Source organism: Ischnura elegans, chromosome 4 (genome assembly GCF_921293095.1).
Source record: "Ischnura elegans chromosome 4, ioIscEleg1.1, whole genome shotgun sequence".
Taxonomy (NCBI): domain Eukaryota; kingdom Metazoa; phylum Arthropoda; class Insecta; order Odonata; family Coenagrionidae; genus Ischnura; species Ischnura elegans.
In genome coordinates, this window is record NC_060249.1 from 24,257,317 (window position 1) to 24,283,747 (window position 26,431).

The 26,431-nt window shown below is 38.7% G+C and overlaps 3 protein-coding genes across 4 annotated transcripts in view; 2 read left to right on the forward strand and 1 right to left on the reverse strand.

Annotated features, from left to right (window-relative positions):
* Positions 1–10,257, forward strand: part of LOC124157147 (ATP-binding cassette sub-family C member 10) — a 33,358-nt gene extending 23,101 nt beyond the window's left edge. Inside the window, exons 16-22 of the mRNA XM_046531647.1 lie at positions 507–717; positions 2,196–2,365; positions 3,257–3,485; positions 3,789–3,980; positions 5,489–5,735; positions 6,371–6,510; positions 9,087–10,257. Coding sequence (XP_046387603.1) covers positions 507–717; positions 2,196–2,365; positions 3,257–3,485; positions 3,789–3,980; positions 5,489–5,735; positions 6,371–6,510; positions 9,087–9,195 — 1,298 coding nt within the window. The 3' untranslated portion in view covers positions 9,196–10,257. The remainder of the gene's footprint in view (positions 1–506; positions 718–2,195; positions 2,366–3,256; positions 3,486–3,788; positions 3,981–5,488; positions 5,736–6,370; positions 6,511–9,086) is intronic.
* Positions 9,528–13,778, reverse strand: LOC124157148 (EF-hand calcium-binding domain-containing protein 11-like). The gene is made up of 4 exons (XM_046531648.1): positions 13,668–13,778; positions 13,497–13,592; positions 10,078–10,219; positions 9,528–9,874 (listed from the first exon to the last, which is right to left on the reverse strand). Exons 1-4 carry the CDS (start codon positions 13,743–13,745, stop codon positions 9,699–9,701), a joined length of 492 nt encoding a protein of 163 aa, XP_046387604.1. The 5' UTR covers positions 13,746–13,778; the 3' UTR covers positions 9,528–9,698.
* Positions 13,779–19,397: 5,619 nt separating this feature from the next.
* The window catches only part of LOC124157149 (protein bark beetle), a 112,613-nt gene continuing 105,579 nt past the window's right edge, over positions 19,398–26,431 (forward strand). For both annotated transcript variants that reach the window (XM_046531649.1, XM_046531650.1), the window contains exon 1: positions 19,398–20,308. In XM_046531649.1, coding sequence (XP_046387605.1) covers positions 19,916–20,308 — 393 coding nt within the window. In that variant the 5' untranslated portion in view covers positions 19,398–19,915. The remainder of the gene's footprint in view (positions 20,309–26,431) is intronic.

Below are 26,431 nucleotides of genomic sequence, written 5' to 3' on the forward strand. Positions count from 1 at the left end.
CTGGCTGAAAGATCTGAAGAATTTGGTTTGAGTAGAATTTGTTTACTTGATTGTATTATTGCATTCATAATTTTATAATCCATGTCATAGGTGAATATTTCCTCAGTAGCCAATGCTTTTATTGTTTGAGCATAAGTTAGCATTAATGGTGGATAAGAGGCCTCAAAATATATATTTTAGCTAAAATACTTCCGACCGAATTTCATGCTAATCCCAGCTTCAATTGCCGGTCATTCTCCATGTAATAGTTTTCTAAGAAATAATAAAAATGTTGTGTAAATAAGGCTAATATTTCTATTTTAATCTGCCATACATCTGAAAAAGTCATCAGTGATTATTAAAAAATTTCTCTTGTTTTATGGAGGTCACCCCTGATAATTATTTATTAGATAAGATTATAGAAATTTTTATGGCAATGCTGATACCATTTAATCTGCACATACTTAGAAATTTGGAATAATTTTGTGAAAGATTATTAATGCATATCTTCTCTCCTAAATGAAAAGGTGCTGTTTTTGTTACTGTATACGGCATCCCATGGCTACTATTGATCCTGGTCCCTCTCATCCCCCTGTATTACTGGCTTCAAAATCACTACAGACGGACCTCAAGAGAGTTGAAACGTCTTTCCAGTGTTACTCTGTCGCCACTCTACAGTCACTTCAATGAAACTTTGCAAGGCCTTCAGACAATTCGGGCCTATCGAGCTGTGTCCAGGTATCAATGCACATTGCCTTTTCACATCTTAAATTATCAAGTGATGTATTCCTTTACTTTTATAAATTGAATAATGCTACACCATTGTAAATTCCACAATGTAATATAATATTATGTATTATACATATTCACTCCGGTCAGTTTCGACACGCTAAGTGCCATTGTCAAGAGGTAAGGCACGGTATATACACAAGAAACTAGTTTAGAATGTGGAAGTGGGCTTTTGGAAGCAGGGATTGTGAAGTTGTTGCATTATTCATTGAATATGAATTTCCACAAAGTTAACTCCCCAACTATTGAATTTACTCTACTTTTATGTTCTCACGATTTCTTCAGTAAAATTGGAGTAAGGGATATTATTGGTGTATTGCTGTTGGGTCATGCTTCTCAATGGGTGATTTTGCTGCGGTATCTACTGGGTTACAGATAATTTTCCCTATCTCTTGACAAAAAAGTAAAATAATTATGCATTTAAGTAGGAATGGAGAAAAAAGTGTGTGTTGTGGGTTGCCTATACTGTATGTAGAGAGGATCTTATTTACCAACGTATATAGTTCAAAAACGAGCTCTCAACTGACATGCTGAGGTATGTAAAACAATTCTCATTGTAATTGATGTTTTCGCCATTAAAAATATTTTCACTCGAATTGGAGAAAAATATTGAAAATTCTGTTGTTCATGCAGAAATATATGTACTTAGAGGTAAAAATTCTGACTAGTTATTAACCGACTTAGGAATAAAATCATGTCTCTCCTGCCACCCCTTCGTATTCCCACTTTTATTGGTGCATCTCTTTCACCCTTCTGGAACAGCTCCACTGTTCCATTAGCCATGAGACACTTTGCCTCTCATGTTGGGAGCACACTTCCACTATGGGGAGCGGAATTCTCCACGTCCTCCAGTTCATTTTCCTGAAACAGCTTCAGCTTAGCTGTCCCTTTAAACAGGTGCCACATAGGCCACTTTGCCTTTACATTGCATTCCCACTCCTGCTTTGGAGAGCTGGGCTCCCCCAGGTCCCCTCCTCCTCATGAAATGGATTCTCTGTCGAAAGTATCCCTCATTAGATTGTTTATGACAATGAACCATATGAGACCTATGTGCAAGGCCAAGAAGTAGCAGAGAAGCAGTGATCTGCTTAGTAAGAGCTAGTAAAATCATGAACTTATTAGAGAAAGTGGTAAGCCGGTCAATAATTTGCTGTGAATAGCTTGAGAAGTAGGTTAAGTATTGAAAAACTGAGAAATACAGGTATCTTTAATTTTCAAAGCCTATTGCAATCGACAACAATAAAAAAAATGGTGACGATTCCGTTGTATTTGTCATTTGCATTTAAATGCATTCATACTTCTTCCGAGAAAAAATGAAATCTAGGGAACTTTGGGGTGTAATGGATGATTGTTTTTCACCGCTCTTTTGGATTATGTGCCAATTTAAATTTTTAGGATAATCAAATAATCGCATTTTACTTTCATAGGTTCAAACTTGAAAATGAGGAGCATCTTGAAGCCAATCAGAAAGCGCAGTTGGCAAGTCAGGCTGCTGGACAGTGGTTGGGTTTGCGCATTCAGTTTATTGGAGTGGTGATAGTTGGTGGTGTTGGGCTAATTGCTGTAATCCAGCATCAGTTCAGCGTAGCTAATCCAGGTGAGTGTTTTAGCAAGTTTGTGAGAAATAAATTGTACATATATTGGATAAAGTGACTACCGTTGAAATTTTAGTGATTTTGTTTTCAATGTGACAATGGTTATTCAAAATGAAGAAAAAGTCTGTACTAAATCTTATTCACGGATAATTTATGAAAATTTTTGGGGGCATAGTATACTTCTGGACTCACTCAAGTATTTGATTTAATTTTCTGCGGTCTAATTCTATTCAACACAACTGGCGGTGATGAATTACCATTGAAACTGGTCTTATATATGTACGTAATAATTTTGAACTTTGGAGAATTTAATATGAAACTTCGTTACTGTGTTATGTGTTCATAGGCGGATCTAGGGAAGGAGCATGGGGGCACGTGCCCCCCCCCCTCAAACTCTTAAAAAATATGCAAGATTTTTAATACGGTCTCATTATCATTGTGTTTGTTTTGTATTATGAGGTATCCTTGTTCCCCCTCCCCCCAGAAAGAAATCCTGAATCGGCCCCTGTATGTACTGTTTACTGATTTAGTATTTTTGACTGATAACTTGTGAATTAACTACATTAGGTCACCTGAGCTCTCTTTAATTCATAATATTAAGTGGTTTTCTTTGCTGAAAAATCATTTTGTTCATTGAAAACATGTTAGGAAAATTGAAAGTGCACATCACTGTTATCTAGATGAGTAAAGAAAATCCTGTATTCTTGGGTCATTTTCAAGTATTAAAATGGCAAAAATTTTAAATCTTTGAGAAAGGCTTATGTTTATTTTCTACCTATAAGATGTCTTGTATATTTTACTTTGCATAGTTACTGTATGTGTTGACAGTATAAGAGCATCATTGAGTTCAAAATATTATTTGCTATTTAATCAAATTTGTATTTCCTCTATAGGTCTCATAGGCTTGGCCATTTCATATGCTCTGTCTGTCAGTGGCCTACTTGGTGGTGTTGTCAATGCTTTTGTTGAGACAGAACGTGAAATGGTTGCAGTCGAGAGGGTGTACCAATATATCAACAATGTTGAACCTGAGGAAGCAAAAGATACTCCAACTGTGGCCTGTCCGTATGTTTGGCCATTCCAAGGAGCCATTGTGTTCAACAATGTCGTACTCAAATACAGGTAAGGATTGTCATATCCACCGCATAATTAGTGCTTCTCAGAATTTCAGTGTGACAATGCATTAGTATGCCTGTCATGCATTAAATCATGTTTCGTGTTAAATGGCTTTTAGTATAACATTGTTTTAATCCTGGTCTTTGTTTTATAAGGTTTATTCTTGAAAATATATTTTACTATAGCAAGGAGGTTCTCCATTATGTACTGCCATCAAATTAAATTTCAAACATAAAATTAACATTATTTAAAGAACTATTAGCAAAAAAGGAGTTCATATATTGTGATGAATTTGACTTTATTTCTCAGGGAGAACATACCACCATCACTTAAAGGAGTATCATTCCAAACTAGACCAGCGGAGAAAATTGGGATTGTTGGTCGCACTGGAGCAGGAAAAAGTAGCCTTTTTGCTGCACTTTTTCGCCTGACTGAGCTCTCTGAGGGTGATATTTTTGTAGATACTGTAAATATTTCATTCATCAAACTCTCTGATCTCAGGTAAGTCTCTCTGGATGTCATTGTTGAATTGACTGTGGGGAAGTTTCTTCTGGTTCTTTGTAGAAGTTAAAATTGTAGATTCAGAAAATGGATGGAAAAATAGTTTGCTGCTGAAAAAGTAATCCTCTCTTATTTGGCCATTCACTTCAATTTTTTTCTCGTGGCAATTCTTGTATACCTCTTATCAATGCTATGTCTAAGGTTTGATGTGCATAAACAAGTGGCTTTTAGATATTCATCAATTATTTTTAAATATGGTTTGTTAAGTTGGTTAAATAAAAGCATTCATTGGAGAGCCACCTTACATATTACCATCTTTCCAATTTTTCCATAAATTACAGGGTAAAGGGGTAGCCAACCCCTATCTCTCCCCTAGATCCACCACTAGGGGCGGATCCAGGATTTCTTTCTGGGGGGGGCACAAGGATACTCCGTAATACAAATCGAACGCCATGATAACGGGACCGTATTAAAAATCTTGCATACTTTTTAAGGGTCTGGGGGGGGGGGGGGCACGTGCCCCTGTGCCCCCTCCCTATATCCGCCTATGTCCACCACAGTCTATTAAATATATAATGAATAAAGATACTCTTGGGCAATTCTCCACCTTCTTTATTGTTTAATTTGTGCCTATTCTACCGAAATCATCATCAAGAGAATGAGTTTTCAAGGCAATATCTTCATGACATTAACGTTATTTTTTACGATAGTCACAAATGCAGAGAAAACTCATTCTTTTGATGATGGTTCTTCTTGAAAAATTGAAGGGTTGAAATACTTGAGAAGTAAATTAGACACAGTTTTCTCAAAAATCCTCAAATTAAAGTTAAGTAATTATGAATCTCACACCATAAATGTTTCTGAATAACTTCATTTGTGCCATAAATGTTAAACCAGCAGAAATCATATTGATTGATATCAACCCTATTATTTGTTTCCCATGTGCATATATGTTGAATAAATTATTAATGTTGATGTAATCCTAGGCTGGTGAAGTATTCTGAGTTTTCACATAATGAGAGCCTATGTATTTCTCCTTTGCACAAGCTAGACAAATATGGTGGACAGGCTGAAATCCCAAACTCCTTGTAGGAAGAAATGCCCTTCTATTTGTACATAGAGTAACAGAGCCTCTATGGCCATTGCCATTAATTTAAATAAGTTCTCTTTCCTTCTGTAGCGGATACAAAAAAACTCCGGAAGGGGGGGGAGACAAAATATTTCTTGATCTACCTTTACTTTCTTCATAATGGAAAATAATTTGCTTGCAAATTTTGAGAAAGTTTTCAAGATAATGCTATCTTATCTAATAAAAAAGTTAACAATTGTGGTTCTGTAATGTTAGGTAATGCGGGTGGCCCCGCAAGGGGGGGGGGCGCACACCCCCTAAGCCCCCCCACATGTATCTACCACTGCTTTCCTTGTAGTGAATTGTTGATTATCATTTTTCAGAGTGTAATATCAGTGTTTGACTTTCATTTATTATATCTGTTATGTATTCTCCTCAGGTCCAGAATTGCCATCATCCCCCAAGACCCATTTCTTTTCTCGGGAACGGTGAGGGAAAATTTAGACCCAGGAGGTAGCACTTATACTGATGCAGAGCTATGGTCAGCTCTCCAGAAGTGCCATCTTGGGGCTGTTGTGCGCCGAATGGGGGGTCTCAGTGCACAAGTGAATTCTAGTGAAGCAACCTTCTCTGCTGGTCAGTGTCAGCTCTTCTGCTTGGCCCGAGCTCTCCTTCATAATGCTAAGGTATTCATTCTATTGGGCACTTTTATGGATCAGACCCAATCGCATAATGTTCAAAAAAATCATATTAATGCCCCATTATCAAATGATTTTCATTCATGCTGATAGTTTTATACAGTGCTTAATTTCTAAATTTTTGGTACCGGAATGCATACCAAAACATTTAATCCACACAATTATCAAAAGTACTTAAGTCCCCCCCTCCTCCTTAGAACTTCAGATTTTTTTAAAGCTTATAATAAAAGTAACAATGAGTAATCATGTTTTGCCGAATATTAGAATAACAGAAATTTTTTGACACGGCCGAATTTTTCCTGAGAGGTTCTGGAATACCTTTCTGGTGCATTCTGGTTGAAATTAAGCTCTGGTTTTATCTTTCGTATTGGAATAGTGGCCACCAGTGAAATGAATGTATCCAGTATCTAAAAATGATAGTCTGTAACTGTCGAGGTGTTAAAAACTTTGAGTAAGAAATCTCTCAACAGTATAGCCAAACTGATTTTGATATTTTTTTGGCTACATGGTTTTTAGGGATAGAAAATGCTATTTCTGCCCTTTCATTTTTATTCTTTAAGCCAACATTTACATCTTTGGGGCATTACATTATTAATTTTATTTTTTTCCTTCTTATTGCTTAGATTTTGTGCATTGATGAGGCCACGGCTAATGTTGACCAAGAGACTGATCGCCATATTCAACGTACAATTCGTTCAGCTTTCTGCCAAAGCACTGTTTTGACAATCGCCCACCGAGTATCTACTGTTTTGGATTCAGATAGGTGAGTTATAGCCAGTTTTTTTTTAATGCTTCTCTTGTGCTAATTTCAAACGGTGTTTTGCATTACACTTCTCCAATTCAATAGAATACATTTAGAATAATTTATTGACTAAATTAAATTTATATTTGTGGAAAATTGCCAGTTTTATTATACTCAGGTATGCTATTAACACCAAGTAAACCGTGAAACAACTACTTTCATTCATTAGTTTACAGCAGCGGTTCCCAAAGTGGGGGTCGCGACCCCCAAGGGGGTCGTAGGCCGTTCAGAAAGGGGTTGCGAGATACTAATAATATGGTGAACAGCGTACTTAAACTTGGACTTGGACTTTTTAGGGGGTCGCGGCTAAAAAGAATGAGCTAAAATGGGTCGCGGAAAGAAAAAGTTTGGGAACCGCTGGTTTACAGGATGCTATTCACCACTAATTTTTCTGTAATCCTTTATGTTGTGAATGAAAATTTTCGGAGATATTTTTAAACTTCATAATTGAATCTCAATTAGTTTGTATAATTTTTCTGTATTAGTCCGATAGGTAGTAAAAATAGCATAAATATTGTCCACTTTGAGTTACACATGGGTGTATAGTTGTAAACAATAGACTGGTAAAAGACAATAATAATATTCGTTTTTGTTATTATTTTTATGTAAAAATAAGGTATAGATTTAACACTGTCTATGTTTTTTGTAATACAGTAGACTCTCATTAATACGAACAACGTTATTACGAAGTTCTCTTTATTACGAAGCAATTCGTTAGTCCCGACAAAAAGGCCTATCCAATTTATAATAAAAGAAACGTTATTATGAAATCAAGAACCTCAGTCCTGGTCCCAGCGGTTACTAAATGAACTTTATTACGAAGTTCCACGTAAAAGCAATGGCATTTAGGTGGATGTACACAATGCTACGATATCATCATTGATCTACATTTAAGTTATCATCTTGTACTGTGCCCAAGAGCGTCAATTTTGGTTCTTTCTTTGGTTGGAGATACTTCAACTGCACGCAACATCATATAATGAGCTTCATTCCTGGGGAATTATGGTGACACATTCATTAACGCTAGTAAATTGGACGTACAGTTAGTCCTTTTCCTAAGCACATTGAATTTATGAACTTTCAGAGATACGAACATTCGAAAAATTCAAGTGCGCTTGAAATTTCAAATTTGGTTCCTTTGGAGTTTGCCGATGCGAGAGTTGTAGAGGAACTCACACTTTGGGCATAATCTGAACAAAGTATCATTTAATCCAGTGTGAAGTCAGGAACTGTTCAGCATTTCGTCCATTCTATCTTCCCATGGAAAGTGATTTTTTTTCGGCCCCGGCTACATTGCATCCCCCCCCCTCCCCAAAGTCTCAGAGAAAATTTTTTTTTTAAGTATTATGTAGTTTTGATATATATAATAACTGTATCTGCTTAAAGTTAAATTTTAAGCACGAAAATTATGTATAATGTATTTCCTGGAATGCCATTTTTCAAACATATTTCCAGACCTCCCCTTACCTATGAGGGGGGGGGGGCTAAGGCCACCGCATCCTCCCACCCCCAAAGCTTATTCCTAGGTACACCACTGATCCCTACTACACCATTTTTCTGAACTGACGGCGGCTGACCTTGAGCGTGCTCGAAACCCACCCACGCTTCTAGCCAATCACAGAAGAGCGACGTGAGAAAGTGTGGAAGAACCCGCAGTCTCTCTCCGACCTCCGTGCAGTGCACATCGCTCTCCAGCTAGCAGTGTTGCCAAGCCGAATCATATGAGATCGTACAGCGCTCGTTCTGCCGCCCCCGAAAGTACCGTTATTCCCAAGGCTGGCAATGCCGGTCGGCCGGATGGAGGGGAGCGGAGGGGAAATGGGAAGGGGATGGAGGGAAACGGAGAGGTGGAAGGGGCAGCGTTTCTCATTGGCTAGTTTCTATTTTCCTCCCAGCCGCCGTCAGTTCGGAAAAATGGTATAACAAGGCAGGATAAGCTGGAAAATCATTCTAATACCTGATTGAATTGAATCAACTTGATTGTGAATCAGCTGAACTGCTCTTCATTTATGTGGATAGACTCAACTGGAAAACTTGATTAATAAATGCTTGTGTAATTTATGTTTTTATTCCAAAATTTTATTATTTCTTTAGTCGTCGCTAAAAATTTGTCATTTTCCCAGATTTTCTCTTAAATCAAATTTAAACTGTGTACTTATATGTCCTAGTTGCTTATAAAAGATTCTGTGGCAGAATTAAAGTTTAACAATCGATTCAAAATATTTCCAGAGTTAGTAGTGATTGGTTGAAGTGAACTAGAAAATTTGCGTACACTTACATTTGTATCTGGCCGATATTATGAATATTTCCAAAGTGTAGGTCAGTTGTCACTTGCAGAATGCAATTTGCAAAATAATTGCTTGTGTTACGCAAATGTCACCATTCAGCATCATTGCATTCCTTGAATGAGACCCAAATGATGACAATGAAATCATATGCAGTTATTTTATTATATTCTGGTTTAAAGAATGATTACGAATAGTAACATGATGCAGTATTGACATAATTGTTGCATTAACATAATTTCCTTTATTTAGGGTTTTGGTGATGGGCAATGGACAAGTCTTGGAATTTGACGCTCCTGATGAACTGTTGCAAGATAAGTCATCGTACTTCTACAATATTGCCCACCAAGAATTTTTGTGATTATTTTATCCTCGTACTGTGTAAATCATTGTGAACGTGGAAAAATGTGATTGATGATTCCATCCATAGTATCATTTATGGCTTTTCAGGTTCAGATCAAGGAAATTACATACAAAATGAAATCTATATCACAATAGTTATCATGCTAATTAAAATGCAACAATTTAATTTTTTGTTGACATTCCATCATTCAACTCACATAGAATAATGACCATGTATACTCAACTGTTACAAGTATATAAAGCCTAGTATTTTTGTAATGTATCATGGAAACAAATGCAGTGTTTTCAATATTCACTGCATTGCTAATCAGAAGTGAATGAAAAGATAAATAATTTTTGCGAATGTTTTATTGAAAGAAATAAAGGAATAATTGAAATACCAATCTCAACTTAGTATTACGTCTTATAATGATGCCTTTTTTATAGAGCATTAGAGCATAACTCACAATCAGAGATTCCTCATTTAAATCAGAGGGTACATTTTTTTCTGTTTGAAGACATTTAAATGAAGAATGGAAAGCCATAGGACATAACGCTGTGGAACTCTCTATAACTAATTCTGCCATCATTGTTTACATCAGCAGCAGAAAAAGCTTTCTCTAACACTCGATGACTGAGGTGAGGAAATACATTCAATTGGGCTTTTACAAAGTCTTCCAGCACCAAAAAGCCTTTACCTGGCGAAAATTATTATTTTATTAGATAATCTAGCAAGGTTATACTTTAATGATTACGCATAATCTTAGCCTATCTGATATATCATGCATTTTTAAGTCACTTATGAGGCTGTTGTTTATATATCTGGTAGAAGTTTTATATCTAACTAGATATTCTTCAATCACATGTTATAATTACTGGAAGTTAGTTTTTGTAAACCTACTTTCCAAGTCAAATAGAAAGAAAGCTTTGTGAATCTGTTGCTCTCTGTTATTCTCTTTCTCTCTGCTAAGTATTATGTCTGTAAAATCTTTCAATGTTAACTTTCTATTTCGATCACATCCAAATATTGCCTCCTTCTCTCCCTGAAATTGAAATAAATATATTTATTGTTGTTATAAAACCTTATTTGTTTTCTGTCAACTATTTACATCTTTTGCAACATAAAAGGTCCATATACCGGATCTGGAGGCTGGTCTCAGGATGTGGAATGGAGAGATTAAGGAGCCCTGAGTGACGCAAAGTTCTTTTCTTCTGTCACATCTAACTCATATTTCTCATTTGATCAACCAGTGGAAAGAGTCCTGATCAATTTCAAACACTCGCATTTCCTAATATGAATCATTCCCTCCAGTACAATAACCATTTAATCAGGTTTTAAGCATTTTGAGAGATAATATATTGATTTCGATTGGTTAACATACACCTGTTGGATATGTCATCATTTAAAATCGAAGGTGAAGAGTTATCACCCTCCCACAGTGGTTCCAATTGCGAATCTAGTGGGACAAAATTATTTTTCCCAAAAAACTTAGAGCTTTTGTTGTGAAAACATTCAGAATTGCCAAGTTGTTGACAAAAAAACAAAATAACACTATTACAGGTCTTTTCAAGGTGGTTTTTATGAAAAAAAATAAATTTAATTTACAAAATAATATTATGTTACTCAACACTTGGAAAAATATGCAGAAAATCAATAAAAATTCTATAGTAATGCGCTTTTCTTAATTTTATGAACTGATTATGTTTAAAATACACTCCTAAACACTGGATTTACACATAAAATCGATTTTCACAGAAATTGAACTGCGGAATATTAGTCACCTTCATCATTATTACTCTCCCAACTCTCTTCATCTCCGACATTTACCGACTCCACATCCTCCATCTCTTCAACATTACTCATTTCATTAGGCACAGGTAATATTGGTTACCTGAGAAGCTGTCTGACATCCATCGAGAGGGAATAACAATGCCTTGGGTGCTACGAACTAATACTGGAAACAAGGATCAGATGTGAATAATAGTAGGTTAAAAATATCTCTCATTGTATCCTTTCTCGAGTATTTTAGCACGTGATTTTCTTCGAATTTCCCAATATGCTCATTCCTTGCTTCTTGGGCCTCTTCGGAAAGCATTCCAATAGGAACTAATGCAATGCAATGGTGGCAATCAATCACTTTTGTCCCATGAATTAGATTTTATGTACCGTGAAAGGCATGTAATACCACGAGTATGATGCATTTATATTTCTTCTGTTTTTTGAGCATTCTTCTCAAATTCTCTAGTACTTATGGAGAAACCACAGGAAAGTGCACTAAGAATTGTTCCAAACCATGGAAATAATTCTACCTCTACTCCGGTAATGCCTGATAAAATGTCAGGATTCTTTTAACATCAAAATTCTGATACTACCTATGTACAATTTCTTCCCGTTTATTTCGATGACCAAGGGCATCAGTGGAGAGATCTGTGTCTCTATCTTTTGCTCTTCTTTCACAGTTACCTCCCAACTTTCATCTTCCAGAAATAATTTAATGGGTCTACAATACCTGATCGAAGTTGGCCTGGTATTCTGCCATAAGAATTTGTTTTTATCATTTGATTTTAGCTGAAGAGGCAACACAGAAATGGAAAACATACAGGAATCATCCACTGGACCTGATTCCTTCCGGAATACAAGTCTTTGCGTATATTGCTTGTGCCCACTATTTCCATCTTAACCCCACTTAAATACCATCGTAAGTTTGAATTCATTACCAGACCGAAGGAAAGCGGCGACAACATCTTTCTGAGCCAAAATAGTGTTGTTCACTAGAGCCAGTAATTTGACCTCAGTCGAAGTATCAGTAATTGTAAGTTCTTGTGATGGGAGATAGCAAGACAACTTTGAGTTCAAATTTATCTTCTGGAGGGATAAATGTCGCAACGTCTCTGGTTGGCCTCTCTTCTGATGCTTACGTACTCAATCTACGCTATTCCCATTCACCACTTCAGTTGAATCAATGAGAGCAAAAGACCTCCAGTAGTATGTACAGAATAGATTTTAATGCTGGCAATTCCTCTTTTATATGGAAAAAGGCATCATTATCAGTGTATAATCCTCAATAATAGTACCTATTGATTTGATACAGCTATCCACCCAATTTTCCTATCAGCTAACCCATTAACACCTATATGCATGATTCTTCTGCATTAAATTCTTCATCACCAGTATGTTTTATTTCATTGAGAAAGGTATCGAAGACATAAAAGAAAAAGTGATAGCTGTGAAAACACATGTTAAAAGAATAGGGTGGTTTCCTATTATTTTTTTATTGCCTAAATCGAAAGATTATTACTCCTGGAGTACGTATTTCACGCTTTTAGATTTTTAAATGACGATATCTATTTTTCGCGATTAAATGAAAAGTGAATATTTTTAAGCGTGCGAAAACGAGACGCGTAAGTATGAATGCCAGGAAATCGCTCCGTGTGGCATATTTCTGGTTCCCGCTGCTGCCCTGTGAGGTGACCTTGAGGCGAGTTGAGCGCTGATAAGATGCAGGCTGCTAGCAGGTAGCTGAGTACCCTGCTGGCTGGTAGCGCTTGGCTTAAATAAGGATTATTAATACCTTATCAAATGAAGAAAACTTTCCGACCTTAGCCAGTTTTAATAAGTGATTATTTAGACATGTTTCCCTGAGCTCTGCGCCTCATGCATGCATTGGTAACCTCAGACGACGTATAACTCCTATCTTCTCGTATAGAACTAGGTCCCTGTGACGTCACGTGGAGTGGCATCGCATGGGCGCCAACCTGGCCCTTTTCAAATGAGGATAAAAATGGACCATTGCCATTCGTCTAAACCGGTATTTCTAAAACGAAATAATTTGTATATTATGAATACAGTAATGGTGGGTAACGAATCGCAATCAATGCCTTTCGTTTTATTTGATGAAGGAAACTACCCTATTAGCATGTTGCAATCTACTGATGACATAGTCATCACGTCAGAGAGAGAGAAGGACCAGAAGAACGTTCAATTGATTATGGAAAATATAGAGGCCAAGTAAAGGCTGAAAATTAATGTAGATAAAACCAAAGGATTGGTCTGCATTAGAGGAAATGAGGTTAGGACCAACCAGAAACTAGGAAACCTAAACCTCAGTAGTTGAGCAAATTCCACTGCTTGGGTAGCAGAGTGACAAACAATGGACAAAGCAAGAAGGACGTAGTCAGTAGATTAGCCCAAGCGAAGAGGGCATTCCTCAAAAGGAGAAGTCTCCTTAAAGGCCCAAATGTATCGATTTTCATGAAATTATAAGTTGAATTTTCAGTAAATGGAGAAGGAATCGTTTTTTCATTAATTGAACAACATACCTTTGATGGCTTTTCTCCAAAAAGTGCAATTATCGCTTTCTTGTAGCCATTTGACGTCAGATATCCTTTGTTCGAAACATCGGCAAATCGGAAAGCCTGCAAAAATATTCTGTAAAAAGCAACCGAAAGGAAAACGCAGAATTTACGACAAAAGACTTGCAATTAATGGACCTCTTTTATGTGCTTGAAATTTCTGGCGTCAATAGTCACCATAATCAAAGACTCCTTAGCGCTGAAATTAGGGCACATCCAGGCACAGCAGAAAGCTAGCGTTTGTTTACCCCGCGTTGATAGGGCGTATTTCACAGCGGTTATAATTACAATTTTGCCCGCTAGGTGACGGAAAAATCTACATCGGCGATCGCTGACTATTCAGGCGCGATTTACGACAGATCATCATACGTGCTCCTCGCAGACTAAAATACAGAAACCGATATTTCCATAAAATCAAAAATTAAAATTTCTACTTTTACGGTAGATCCAACCAAGAAACACCTGAAAAGATATTTAAAAATATTTCAATGCCACTACAAGTAATGCGGGAGATATATACTCATTGAAAATTATTCGATTGCTTAGAGGGCCCTTAACATTTACGACATGCCTTATTTTAATTCCAAAAGGTGACAGAGAAATAGAAGGCAAGGGCATGAAAATTTGATAATGGAAGCCTAGAGCACTAAATGGGGATCCGCGGCTTAGTGATATCAATTGAATCTGGCCCTAGGATACAATACGGCGAAAGTATTCCCTTTTTTATCCAGCAGCAACACCTACATGTATGAAAAAACACGTCGGCAGAGGAAAAGAAAAAGAAAAAACTAGAATAAATAATATTACTCGAGAATATTCATATGTACAACAAGTCCTCCCGGAAACAATTAATCTCCGCCATCGCATCTGATGAAGGTTCAATCAAGATAAAGGAAATAGGTACCCTAAATTTGAGTGGTGAGAAACAAGACAAATTCTTCAACCCGCATAAGAGTCTGAGGCTTTGGGAGGGAACTATCTCCTCATCTCCCCCATATTACGCCGCTGGCTTAATTCATAATTCGTAATGATCACGTACTTAGCCGTTCAATTCCGAAAAACTTAATAACGTGACGATGCCTTCCTAAAGTTGTGACATTGACCATTCACTCAATTTTAGCTATTTTATGATCTAGCGCCAAGCAGAATAGACTCGACTACTTTTTCCAGTCTTATTTCATTTGGTGGACAATTCCATTGAAACATTCAAGGACATAATGGACACAGCAGTTCTGGAGGTTATTATCTAGAGCGTTTAGCTAGACTTCGGACCGAATGGAGTCGGGTTGAAACCTCGGGAATAAGCTTTGAACGAGTCCGCCATGCAAATCCTCTGGATACGGTTATCTCCTCCTAAGAATGCCACACTAATTTGAATCTTCTTCACCGGCCTTCATGTAATTCATCAGCGACAAATATAACAAGGAACCACATACACGAAATGGAATCAACATACGTGGTAGCATATGTGTAACGTTTAAATGTGAATTTGTAAATAATCATCTATTTCCCACCTCTCAGGTTCACTGGGGGTTGGGGAAATTTGCTTCGGGGGGAAGCTAGGGAGGTTTGCGGGTGCCTATACCAGAATTTTCTTGTCTAATTCGCACGCATCAGAAAAGCTTACATTGCATTGAGCTAGTTGCATATTTCGTTTGCATAGCGCTGGAATTCAACTTCCTCCTTTTTTACTGGCAGATATTATGAAATTTCGAAATTTCTAATGAGTTTGAAGAGTCCGATCTTCAAATTTTTATTGTGTATAGGTATATGATAAAATTTTCAGCTGTAATCATTTTGTACTTTATTTGTAAAAGCCGCTGAGGTTAGACATGTTTTTATGAGATCGGCGATTTTCGGCTCCCACTTCTTAGCTTCTTTATGAATTTTTGGCCAAAAACAATGCTTTTACTATGCCCCATCCTCCATAATCGCCAGAAAAGGCTACTGGTGACTTTTCCCTGTTTCCAAAAATGAAGAGAACCTTAAAAGAGTCGTTTTACAAGCATAGACGACATTAAAAGAAACCGCTGACAGAACTAAAGGCTGTCCCAAAGACAGAGTTTCAGAAGTGTTTCGAGGATTGGAAGACGCGCTGACACAGTTGCATTGTACATAATGGGGTCTAATTTGAAGGCGACATCATTAAGTTAGACGAATGAATAAATATTTTTTTCCAAAAAACTAAAATTCCCATTATTTTATGAACACACCCAGTATCCGTAAACCTGGCTGTGATGAGGAGGCGAAAGAGAAGTTTTGTGGAGGGTTGGATGGATAGGGTGGTTTCCTTCATCAAAGAAAACGAAATGCATTGATTGCGATTCGTTACCCACCATTAGTGTATTCATAACATACAAATTATTTGGTTTTAGAAATACCGGTTTAGACGAATGTTAAGGGTCAATTTTATCCTCATTTGAAAAAGGCCAGGTTGGCGCCCATGAGATGCCACTCCACGTGACGTCACAGGGACCTAGTTTCTATACGAGTAGATAGGAGTTTTATATCGTCTGAGATTACTAATGCATGCATGAGGCACATAGCTCAGGAAAACATCTCTTAATAATCACACATTAAAAATACCTGGGTTCGGAAAGTTTCCTTTGTTTAATAGGGTAATAATAATCCTTATTTAAGCCAAGCGTTACCTGCTAGCAGGGTACTCAGCTACCTGCTAGCAGCCTGCGTCGTATCAGCACTCAAGCCTCGCCCCATGGTCACCTCACACGCCGACAGCTGTAACCAGAAATACGTCACACGGACTTTCCCCATAATTCCTACTTAGCCGTCGCGTTTTCGCGCGCTCGAAATTTTTCACTTTTCGTTTAATCGCAAAAAATAGATATCGTCATTCGAAATTCTAAGAGCGTGAAATGTGCACTCCAGGAGTAATAATCTTTTGATTTAGGCAATAAAAATAATAGGAAACCACCCTATTGATGTTAGAAATACAAGAAGATGAGCGGTGCTATCTTCTTGTATTTCTAACATCATAGGTGGTATCTTGAATGGACATATTGTCATCAATACAAAAGGAATAGACAGAATTCATGGTGGTTGGGGTGAAGGCCAAAGAAATGAAGAGGGGGACACGCTTTTAGGCTCAGCACTAGCTTATGACATGGTAGGGATTATTAAATACTTTAAGAGAAGAGAAAGCCAATTTGTGACGTTTAAAAGAGGAAGAAACTATAGTCGAATGGACAATATATTATGCAGACGGCAACACCTAAGAGAGTAAGTAATTGTAAAGTGATACTGGGTGAGCGTGTAGCTAGTCAACATTGACCTGAGATTCCGGACTGCGTCATTAAATCTAAATAAGTATAAAAGGAAAGCAGGAAGGTTTTTGAAAAATAATACGGTTTAAACTATCAGAGGGTGTGGCAAAGGCCTTAAGGAAGCTATACGTGGAGGATAAGGACCACGGACTTAGAGTAGGGACGCATGGGCTGGTGGTTTCCTCAGCAAATGTATCGCGGGTAGTCGCCGCAAGGGAAACGCCCCCCCCCCCTCTATGGTTACGTGCCTGCAGTGATCCGTCTCTGCATTATAGGGTGGTTTCCTATTATTTTTTTATTGCCTAAATTGAAAGATTATTACTCCTGGAGTACGTATTTCACGCTTTTTGATTTTTAAATGACGATATCTATTTTTCCCTGTTGAATGAAAAGTAAAAATTTTCTAGCGCGCTAAAACGCGACGGCTAAGAATAAATTCTGGGAAAAGCCCGTGTGACGTCATTCTGGTTCCCGCTGCCGCCGTGTGAGGTGACCTTGGGGCGAGACTTTGAGCGCTGATACGACGCAGGATGCTAGCAGGTAGCAGAGTACCCTGCTAGCTGGTAGCGCTTGGCTTAAATAAGGATAATTAATACCTTATCAAACGAAGGAAACTTTCCGACCATAGGCATTTTTAATAGGTTACTGTTAAGAAATGTTTCCCTGAGCTCTGTGCCTCATGCATGCATTGGTAATCTTGCATGGCATCAGACGATGTTAAACTCCTGGCTACTCGTATAGAATCTGTCCCTGTCACGTGGAGTGGCATCGCATGGGCATGGGCGCCAATCTGGCATTTTTTAAATGAGGTTCAAATTGACCATTAACATTCATCTAAACTGGGATATCTAAAACCAAATAACTTTTAAATTATTAATACACTAATGTTGGGTAACGAATCGCAATCAATGCCTTTCGTTTTCTTTGATGAAGGAAACTACTCTATTATTCACCCGAGAAATTCAATAATTTGGATAGATATATGTTCGGTCATATCGTAGAGAGAAGAAAAAATGTCGCATTCAATTAGGGACGAATATAAGGAAGAAAGGGGTCTCAGGTCACCAAGGAAACGAGGAAAATAAATTAATAAAAAACCTTGGTACCTGATCGTATTCAGCCCACTGCGACGAACTACTTAAGAGTTATCGTATCAATCCATTCACGAATCCTATCCATCTACTACTACCATCGCACTTTCAAATTTTTTTAAATTTTATATTTTAAACATAAATACCTGGAGGAAGACCAAATTAAAAATTACTAAAAAACCATGGTCTTAGCATAACTTTACCTGACAAAATTTGCCTAATCTTACCTGATTTTGGTCTCCCACTCCCCAAATATGTAATATGTACCCACCACTGCATTCACTGGACTTTACATCATGCGAGGGTAAAGAAAAGGTGCAATAAATCAATTAAAAAATTAAACGAGCTCGTGATTATCTCAACATTATCGCGTGCGCTTATGAGATAAGAGAGAACAAAACTTAACCCGCATTCTAATCTACTCTGAACAAAACTAAGCACAACGATAATTTGAGGCTTTCACAGATAAGCGACTATTATTTTTTAAATTCACGGTAAATCGCCTGCAGTGATTCCGTGATATTTTCACCTGTGGTACAATGACTTTTTAATATATTATAAAAAATCATTTTTAATTCGGATATTAAATTATCGTTTTACAGCTGCCTCCTTTTGGCTTGACGCTGATACTGATAGCTCCCGGATGATGTTTTTAAATCCCCGAACATCATATTCACATTCCGTCCGTTTCTCGCATGCTCGCTCTCGAAGGCTAATGATAAGCAACCGCCTTAGGAACTTGAAAAATGTGTTCTCAAGATTACGCTCAAGCAATCACATTTCCTCATAATATGTCCGGGATTTAATATTAACACAGGTAATGAGGTTACAACCTATTGATTAAATCATATTTAAAAGTAGACGAAAATTAAAACTGAACAGAAATCGTTTATCACCCACTTAACCCACGCATAGCCATCATTACTGTTAGATTTTTCGTCATTCTTCGTTCTTTCCACAGTTGCACACAGTCAATGAAGTGGCATCAATGTAAATCGATGTTGAAACCTTACGGTATGCTTCTTTGACTATACACACTTTCGCCGAAGGCTAGAAAACAATTCCCACTGATAAATTAACTTCGCTGTTGCCACAACTACCCAGCTGTTGTTTACAATGCCGCACGTAACCAAGGGCGACCGTTCTCTACCAATAGCCTTTCACCCAGCACTGCGGCGGCGTCGCGGCGTCCCCGTGAAGAGGGAGGGTACCAACACCTTCTTCATACCTGGATAACCCCTCGTTCCCCCTCCACTTCCACTTAGCGCTCCGATCACGTGACAGAAAACCTTTGGGAAACCGTCGCGAGCGTTGAGGTGTATCGGATGTGGAAACTGGCCGCCAGATAGCGCCGCAGCCGAGTTCCGAGCCCGCGGTGAAAGCTCCCCTCGTGAGTGGCGGAGGGAGTGGAGGGGAAAGGAGGGTGGGGGAGTGAGGTGGATGAGAGAGTTGGTTCGCGTCGTGGAGGATCGCATCAGTCGCGCTGCGAGCAAGAAGTACGCAAGGTTGACGTACGACGTCAGCCGCAGCGCCCTCGGGATTTAAACATTTTTCTTCCATCGTTAATTCCTTCGTAAGGGATTCACCTCAGAAATACAGTGCGTTCTCCCCTAGTTTATATTCCATGCCCCTCCCCTTACATTTCGAACGACATTTCAGCGTGAAACGAGTCGAGGAAAAAGTTTCAAGCGTTGATATCTCTTTCCGCTGGTGAAGACCTCTCGGGTAAGGGATTAAGGATTTCTCCTGGATATTTCCTCCAAAGATGGATCTTGTGAGTGAAGGATCGTCGACCATCGCAGCCACTGGATTACCATCAGCAGCGACGTGAACACTTAGCAAGAATTGTGTGGGCGGAAAGAATTTTCCCGGAGGAAAAATGATCGAGAGGGGATAGAATTCCTTTCGGTCTGCGCTGGCCTGCGGTGGCTGGTCTTTCCTCATTTCCTCCGCACTTTTGGATTATTTTACTTTCGTTGTGTTTTATTCTGTGCTTAAAAGAGTGGAAGGCATGGAAGCCTTCGTAGCGTTTCGTGTGGACGTCTTAAACACTTGCGACCTGAGGTCATGGCGGAGACTACCAATGGTCACTCTAAGGACGCTGGCATTCCTAGGGCTTTTGACGGCGTTCAGTTCTGCCTCGGCTGAGGATATTTACCCTGGTGTTCTTGGTACTCCTACAACTGCAGAACCCTCTTGGTCTGCAGCTCCCTCCGTAGTTGGTACAGTGCTTCCTGGGGGTCCCATAAGCAATTCGCAGAGGCTGACCAAAGATGGAAGCCCGTACCTGGTGCGTGGAGATATCGTCATTGAGAAACCGGGGGAGCTGAGGATAGATGCTGGAGTCAACGTTCGTTTTCAGCGAGGTGTTGGCATCACGGTTAAAGGCATTCTTTTGATTGAGGTGAGTACCTAAAAATAGATGGGAAAGTCCCTCACACTGAGGATGGATGTGAGCAGAATATTAGCACGCGATAGTCCTACAACAGGCAATCCATTTCATTGCTCTATCTTGATAAAAATTAATCCTGTTTTTAAAGAAAAAGTAATGACGGCTAGTTGAATGTTTACATGCAGCAAGGGCCAAGGTTAGCAATCAAATCCTTAAATGAAGACTGTAAGAGTAAATTATAGATAGAACAGAGGAAGGAATACTAATAATATGAATGGTGTGTGGTGGGGTGCGTATCTCAAGGGGCGTTCACCGTATATTTTAATCGGTTAGCAATTGAAGCGTGGTCTTCCATTTGGATAGTCTCAAGAATTTAAACATGATACTTTAATTTCAGCACATTTTTCACTGGGCATTGTCCTCATCGATCTAGAAAAAATTGTGGTAACTGTTACGAAAACGTTTTCTCCACACCCCAAAAAGTTTCTTCGGTCATGCATTGATATTTATAAAAAAAACTTAAAGCATTGATGAAGACATTTCCATTTATATTTCCCTTGAAATGCGGGCCTTTATATCACTCCACCCTTTAGGTGAAATTCTTCCAAACTGGTGCACTGTTATATGTCGTGAGAATTCGCGAGTCCATTTTAAAATCCTTAAAAGGCTCTCGCGCACCGCTGACTTTAAATGTTTCTCTCTTTCTTACTTTCTTTCTTTTTCAACGTGCCCAACCGACAAAAGGGTGAGGAGTTTAAATTTGAAAATCTGAAGGTCAAGCGGATAACAGGTGTTGTCCCCATTTAATAAGATACGATCCTTAACTCCCCCCTTACTCCAGCAACCACCTTATAACAACCCTTTGCTTTCCCTACTTTTTTACTCAACCCCTTCCCCCCCCCCCCCTTCACACGCAAGTTGTAGTAGTAGTATTGTTGCTCAGGTGAGGGGGGAAAGAGACGTTAAGAGGGGGAGGTTGGGGGCGGGGGAGGAGGAGTGGCTTGGCATGTTGAGCAGCAAGTGGAGGGTGGGAGGAAGGAATCCAAACGGTCGACGATTCGCCAACGGCCGGTGGGAATTTAAAAATACTTTTTTTATTTTTTTTTAACGAACCGACTCGTAGGATTCAAACAAGTGGCAGAGGAGGGGGAGAGAGGAAGAAAAGTGTGTGTGTTTTTGAGGCGGAAGACGTGGGCATCCGTTGCGAGCGTCGTTGAAGGATCGAATAATTAACACTCGCGGAGGAATGTTCAAAACGTCCGCTCAAGAGACACGCCCCGCGCTTCGCTATGCGGGCTCCGACGCTACATTGTCTATTCATGGATTTAATCAAGGGTATTTTAAGTAGAGGATTCCCCATACCATTCCATATAAGATTTATTTCCGTTGCCACTTCTGTCGCTTTCAAATATCGGTTTTCGAATACGTCCACAGGAAGAATTGTACAGCGAAACCCTTTTTTTCTAATATGTTGAAGTATAGTTTTGCAATTATGAGAAAACATTGAAAATTTATGAATTTGATAGATCACACTATCAGGAATATAACTTTCGGTTAACAGCCCTGATTATGGACTATTTCTCCGCGAAATTTGGACCGCTTTGCCAGTCAGCGACGCGAGTGGAGACTGGAGTGGAGAGTGGAATCCATTTCAGTGCGCAGTGGATGACAATACATTTAGTGGTTGACTTGAGAGACTTTTATAATATTTGTATAATTAATCAAAGGGAATACACAAAGGAGGTCTCAGTCCGTCCCGTAGAAGGTTGATTTGCGTTGTCTCATCATCATCATCTCTCGGCAACAATCCTGTGATTAGTTGGAGGCAGCTCCCCACCTCAATTCTCCTATCACCTAATATTTTCATATTTAAGTATATCTTCTCTTGCACACCCTTCCTTACTTGTTCCATGTATTTTATTTGAGGCCTTCATTACCCGTTTTCGCTATCTACTTGTCTCTCGACGATTGACTTCATCTGGCCATCATGTCTCAAGATGTGGCCAATTATTTTTTATTTTATTTATTCCCATACCACCGAATGTAGCAGATGTTGGCCATTTTACATCGGGGAGCTCAACAAATTTAACAATTACACGTGCACGAACAACTATGCCTAGGGTAGGGGCAACCTACCCAAGCAGGATTCGAGTCATTTCTTCTCTCCTACTCATTTTAGGACTTCCTCATTACTTACTTGATCATGCTGTCTTTCAAAAGCCCCTTTTTGATCGGTTTTCAAAAATATCCGCAGCGCGGCGATGAGTTTAGATCGATTTAGTCTCAGTGTTTGCAATAAAGTACATTCAACCGCGAGGAATAGCATATAAAAGCTGTGAATTTGGTATATAATAGCATCGCGAATAAACATTTAGGTTAATTGCCTTAATTATCGCTCGTTTCTACGCTGCATTCGGATCGCTGTGCATTGGGTTTGGCTGAATCGTTAGAAATGAAATTGTCGAGTGAGTTTTCTGTTCGAAACATCGGTTTCTCTTGATGGTTCGAATGCAATCTTAGTATCCCGTAATGAGAGATATTGCCATAGGGGGCAAATTATAATAGCTCCGAAAAATACATCAATCTGCGTCTATTTAGTGAGATAAAATTCAACAAAAAAAATAGTTCAAAATGGTTGGGGCCCACGAGGGCGTACTTGATTTGAACACAAAGTGCAATGTATGACAAAAAATTGCTGCATTACTTAAAATTGCTGGAAGGGGATAATGTGGATATGTTTCAAGTACAAAAGAGTGACCACTTTCATATCATTTTGTTCCAACCAATTTCAAGTAAGTAATTAAACTTTATGTAAATCGATTACTTTATTTTACTGACGTTAGGTCGGAAATTTTTGAAGTAATACAATTTCAGTCTTCTGAGAAACTCCACGAGACTTTTCTCATGGAATGCATTTACTTATATAATTAGTGGCGAATACTAAAGAAGCTCGCAAACAATATTCTAACAAGTTAAATATTGAATAGTGTGACGAGTATGCAGGCCTTTCACCAGCAAGGTAAGGTCAATTAAAAAGGCAATATCACCGATCCCGACTTACGAGACGAGTTTTTTTAACCCTCTTTTTTTTCATTTCTCTGTCACAACGGAATGATCAGCTTTACGATGGGTTCATCTTCATTCTGGGCGTAAACGACATCCTCTTCCCGCAAAAAGGCGAAATAGAAAGCGAATGTCAGTTCGGAATCTCGACACTCGCCATCAAATGTTAAAAATGAGAGTTCCGATTGTTTTCGAGCAGCGAATCACTTTCATCTTCGCTGCATCGGAATTGATCACGTTTTCAGAGTCACAAACACACTGGGTCGTTACGAAAACGTTCCCCGCGAAATAACCTATTTAAACGGCGCCAATTCCTTAAGCGAAAAAAAGCTGCCAGGACGTCAAAACATGTATCTAAAATCTTATTTCTGCTCGAGTATTGAATGATATCAGGTGAAGATCGCTAAATCGAGGAATTTATTGGTAAACGTGATGTGAGAGGTTCCAGTAAAAGCTACTCAGGTGTCAGAAAAACACGTTAAAAAGTTATTGAACATCGAGCAGGCATAGGAAATATTCAAATATTGGAGATGAAGAAAGATATTATTGAAAAACCAAAATATCATACTCAGTTGCTACATAACCAAGAATAGATGTTTCTACTTAGCGATCTACTGTACCTTATGGAACATAAAAATTATAGTTGTTGCAGCAAATAATATTAATAATTTATAATCGAATAACCATCGTATTTATTATAGTGCAATTGAATACCTGCCAATCTTCAACCAGTTAGACTCTCGTACTTTTTATCTTTCGAACTGAAGAAATTATTTTTTTAAATTACATTTTGTGATATCCGCATCCATCATAATAACCTTGTTACTTCTGATCCGAGAGAAGAACTACACAGGAAATTCGGAGGATGCAAATTATCCACCTTCTCACCACAATTTCATCTACTTCTACCACCTCTACGTTCTACCACAAGACGCCTCGATGAGCGGCATGTGGTAGGAGTGTTAGGATGTCAGCCGTTAACAAATAAAAAGGAAATCCTCTGACGAAATTAAGCCTAACATTTATTTAAGTCTTTTATTGATTGAGGGAAAAACGAAATCCCATACCTATCCCTTATTTATATCTCCCTTAATATCTCAAAATATTTCACTTAACTGATCATTTCTGTCGGACCTAGAAATAAAGCGGGGTTCTAACGTTATGCTCTCCGTGTCACCTTAAAAGATATCTATTCTTAATTGCTAAAGGAATCTAACTGTAAGTAAGACTTGAGTGCAGCCTTCGAGTATCTAGAGGTTCCCAGTCATATTCGTTTACAATTTGTGTAAAGCGCCCTGTACATACGTCAGTTTTGGACGAATCGCGTAGTTTGCCTTTGCATTTTATTAATTTCACGGACTAAGTCTTTCTGCGTCGGAACCCGCATATGCTCGCTGATAATTCAAGGTGTGGACGGACAAGTGCAGCAAACAGCACTTCTCATTTACTCCCATTGAACGGGGAAATAGAATTTACGAATGCAATTACGAAATCAGAGAGTAAATGTGTGCAGAATGAATGGTCAATACGAGTTTGTACTTGATGGAGATCGTGTTGTCGATCGCAGGAATGCCCGTAAGCTGGTGTGGTGTGTGCATTCAAGGATCCCGGTAACTCTCTCGTGAGTCAATGTGGCGCCTCGCCTGACTCACCGCTATTTATTGAGCAATCTAATGATCGAGTGGCTACGTCATGGCTGGGATACTCGGAAGCGACGCTCCCTCTCACACCTGAAACACTTCTCCGCTCGTTGGCACACATTTCCAATTTAGAGGCCGGGGCCATCCGGTGCCGATCGTGAATCGTTCGTACGACGCCCTTCGCCATCCCACACCTCCGACGCTTGGATTCCTCCGGCGTCGAGGTAAAGTAGAGAGATGCAGCGATCTCTTGTCTAACCCTTTCTAACCCAGAGCTGCTTCTGGTAGAAATTAAATTTCGAAGCTTCTAATCATAAAAATGTGAAATTTTTCTACTCAATCGCAATTATTGTGTCTGCTACGTATTTCGCCATTATACTTTACAACGAAAAGATGGTAATGTCGAGCCGGAACAAGCTTAGCAGCCTAATGCTGCAAGGATGGAGAAGAAGAAGGCTTTACAACACAGATGAACACATGGTTTTAATGTTTCCTGAATAGAGCTGAAAATGTATAAATTTTTGATTTTCATTAGAAACATTGGATTATTACAATGGGCTAATCAGTTGAAATCGAAGAAAGGTGGCAAAAGCCCTATTATTTTTACCACTTTTATTTCATACAGAAACAGTAAAATCCGAAAGACAAGTGCTCACAGTTTAAGAAACTATAGGCACATTATTATTTATTTTTTAGGAATAATTTCGGCATTATACATCAGTATATAAATTAAACTTGAAATCCATTCTAAAATTTGAAGATGAGTGTTTTTCAGTTTGTGACATTTTTTATGCACATGTTTTTCCTGAAATAGTCAGTACTTATATTAAAAATTACGCGTACAAAAAAGGATAGATTGTGCGAACCTGAAGCCTTGAATAAAGCGGTTGATATTTCGCGCGAATATGACTCTCTTCCGTTGAAAGTTCTCTGTTCTATTCATCTGTATAGCGTGCCTATAACGGCAGGCTGAGCTGGAATGTTTATTTTCAGTTTCCCACGACTCGCGACTGCTTCGTTAAGAACGAAGCCGTTTTCCTATCCCAACTCTTTCGTCCCAATTTCAGCGACTGATGGAAGAGGGAAACTTGGGTTTTTATCGCATAAACGTGCCGCATTGTGGAGAATAAGACTGACGTTACCCTAAAGAAGAGTACAAGTGCGGCAGAAGTCTCAGTGGGTTTCATGTTTGCCAGATTACGAACGAAATGGGAAGGATTTTAATTTTTCACTCACAGATTCGCAGTTTCGTGTTTGCTTGATAGGAATCACCACTAACATTTACGAGAAAAATTCGACAGAATACGCAAAATGGCCAATTTCACGTTATAGCACGTTCTGGAAGCGAAAAATACTTTCATAATTCATAAGATATGAAAGAAAGCCAAAATTTTTGGGAGAGATATCGTAGAACAGCCAGGTGAAAAGATAT

Coding starts and splice junctions, on each gene's coding strand:
- LOC124157148 (XM_046531648.1), bottom strand. CDS start 13,745: ATGTGCCCTAATTTCAGCGCTAAGGAGTCTTTGATTATGGTGACTATT. Junction 13,593..13,667: donor ATTTCAAGCACATAAAAGAG/GTCCATTAATTG, acceptor ATATTTTTGCAG/GCTTTCCGATTTGCCGATGT. Junction 9,875..10,077: donor CTTTCTATTTGACTTGGAAA/GTAGGTTTACAA, acceptor AATTTTCGCCAG/GTAAAGGCTTTTTGGTGCTG.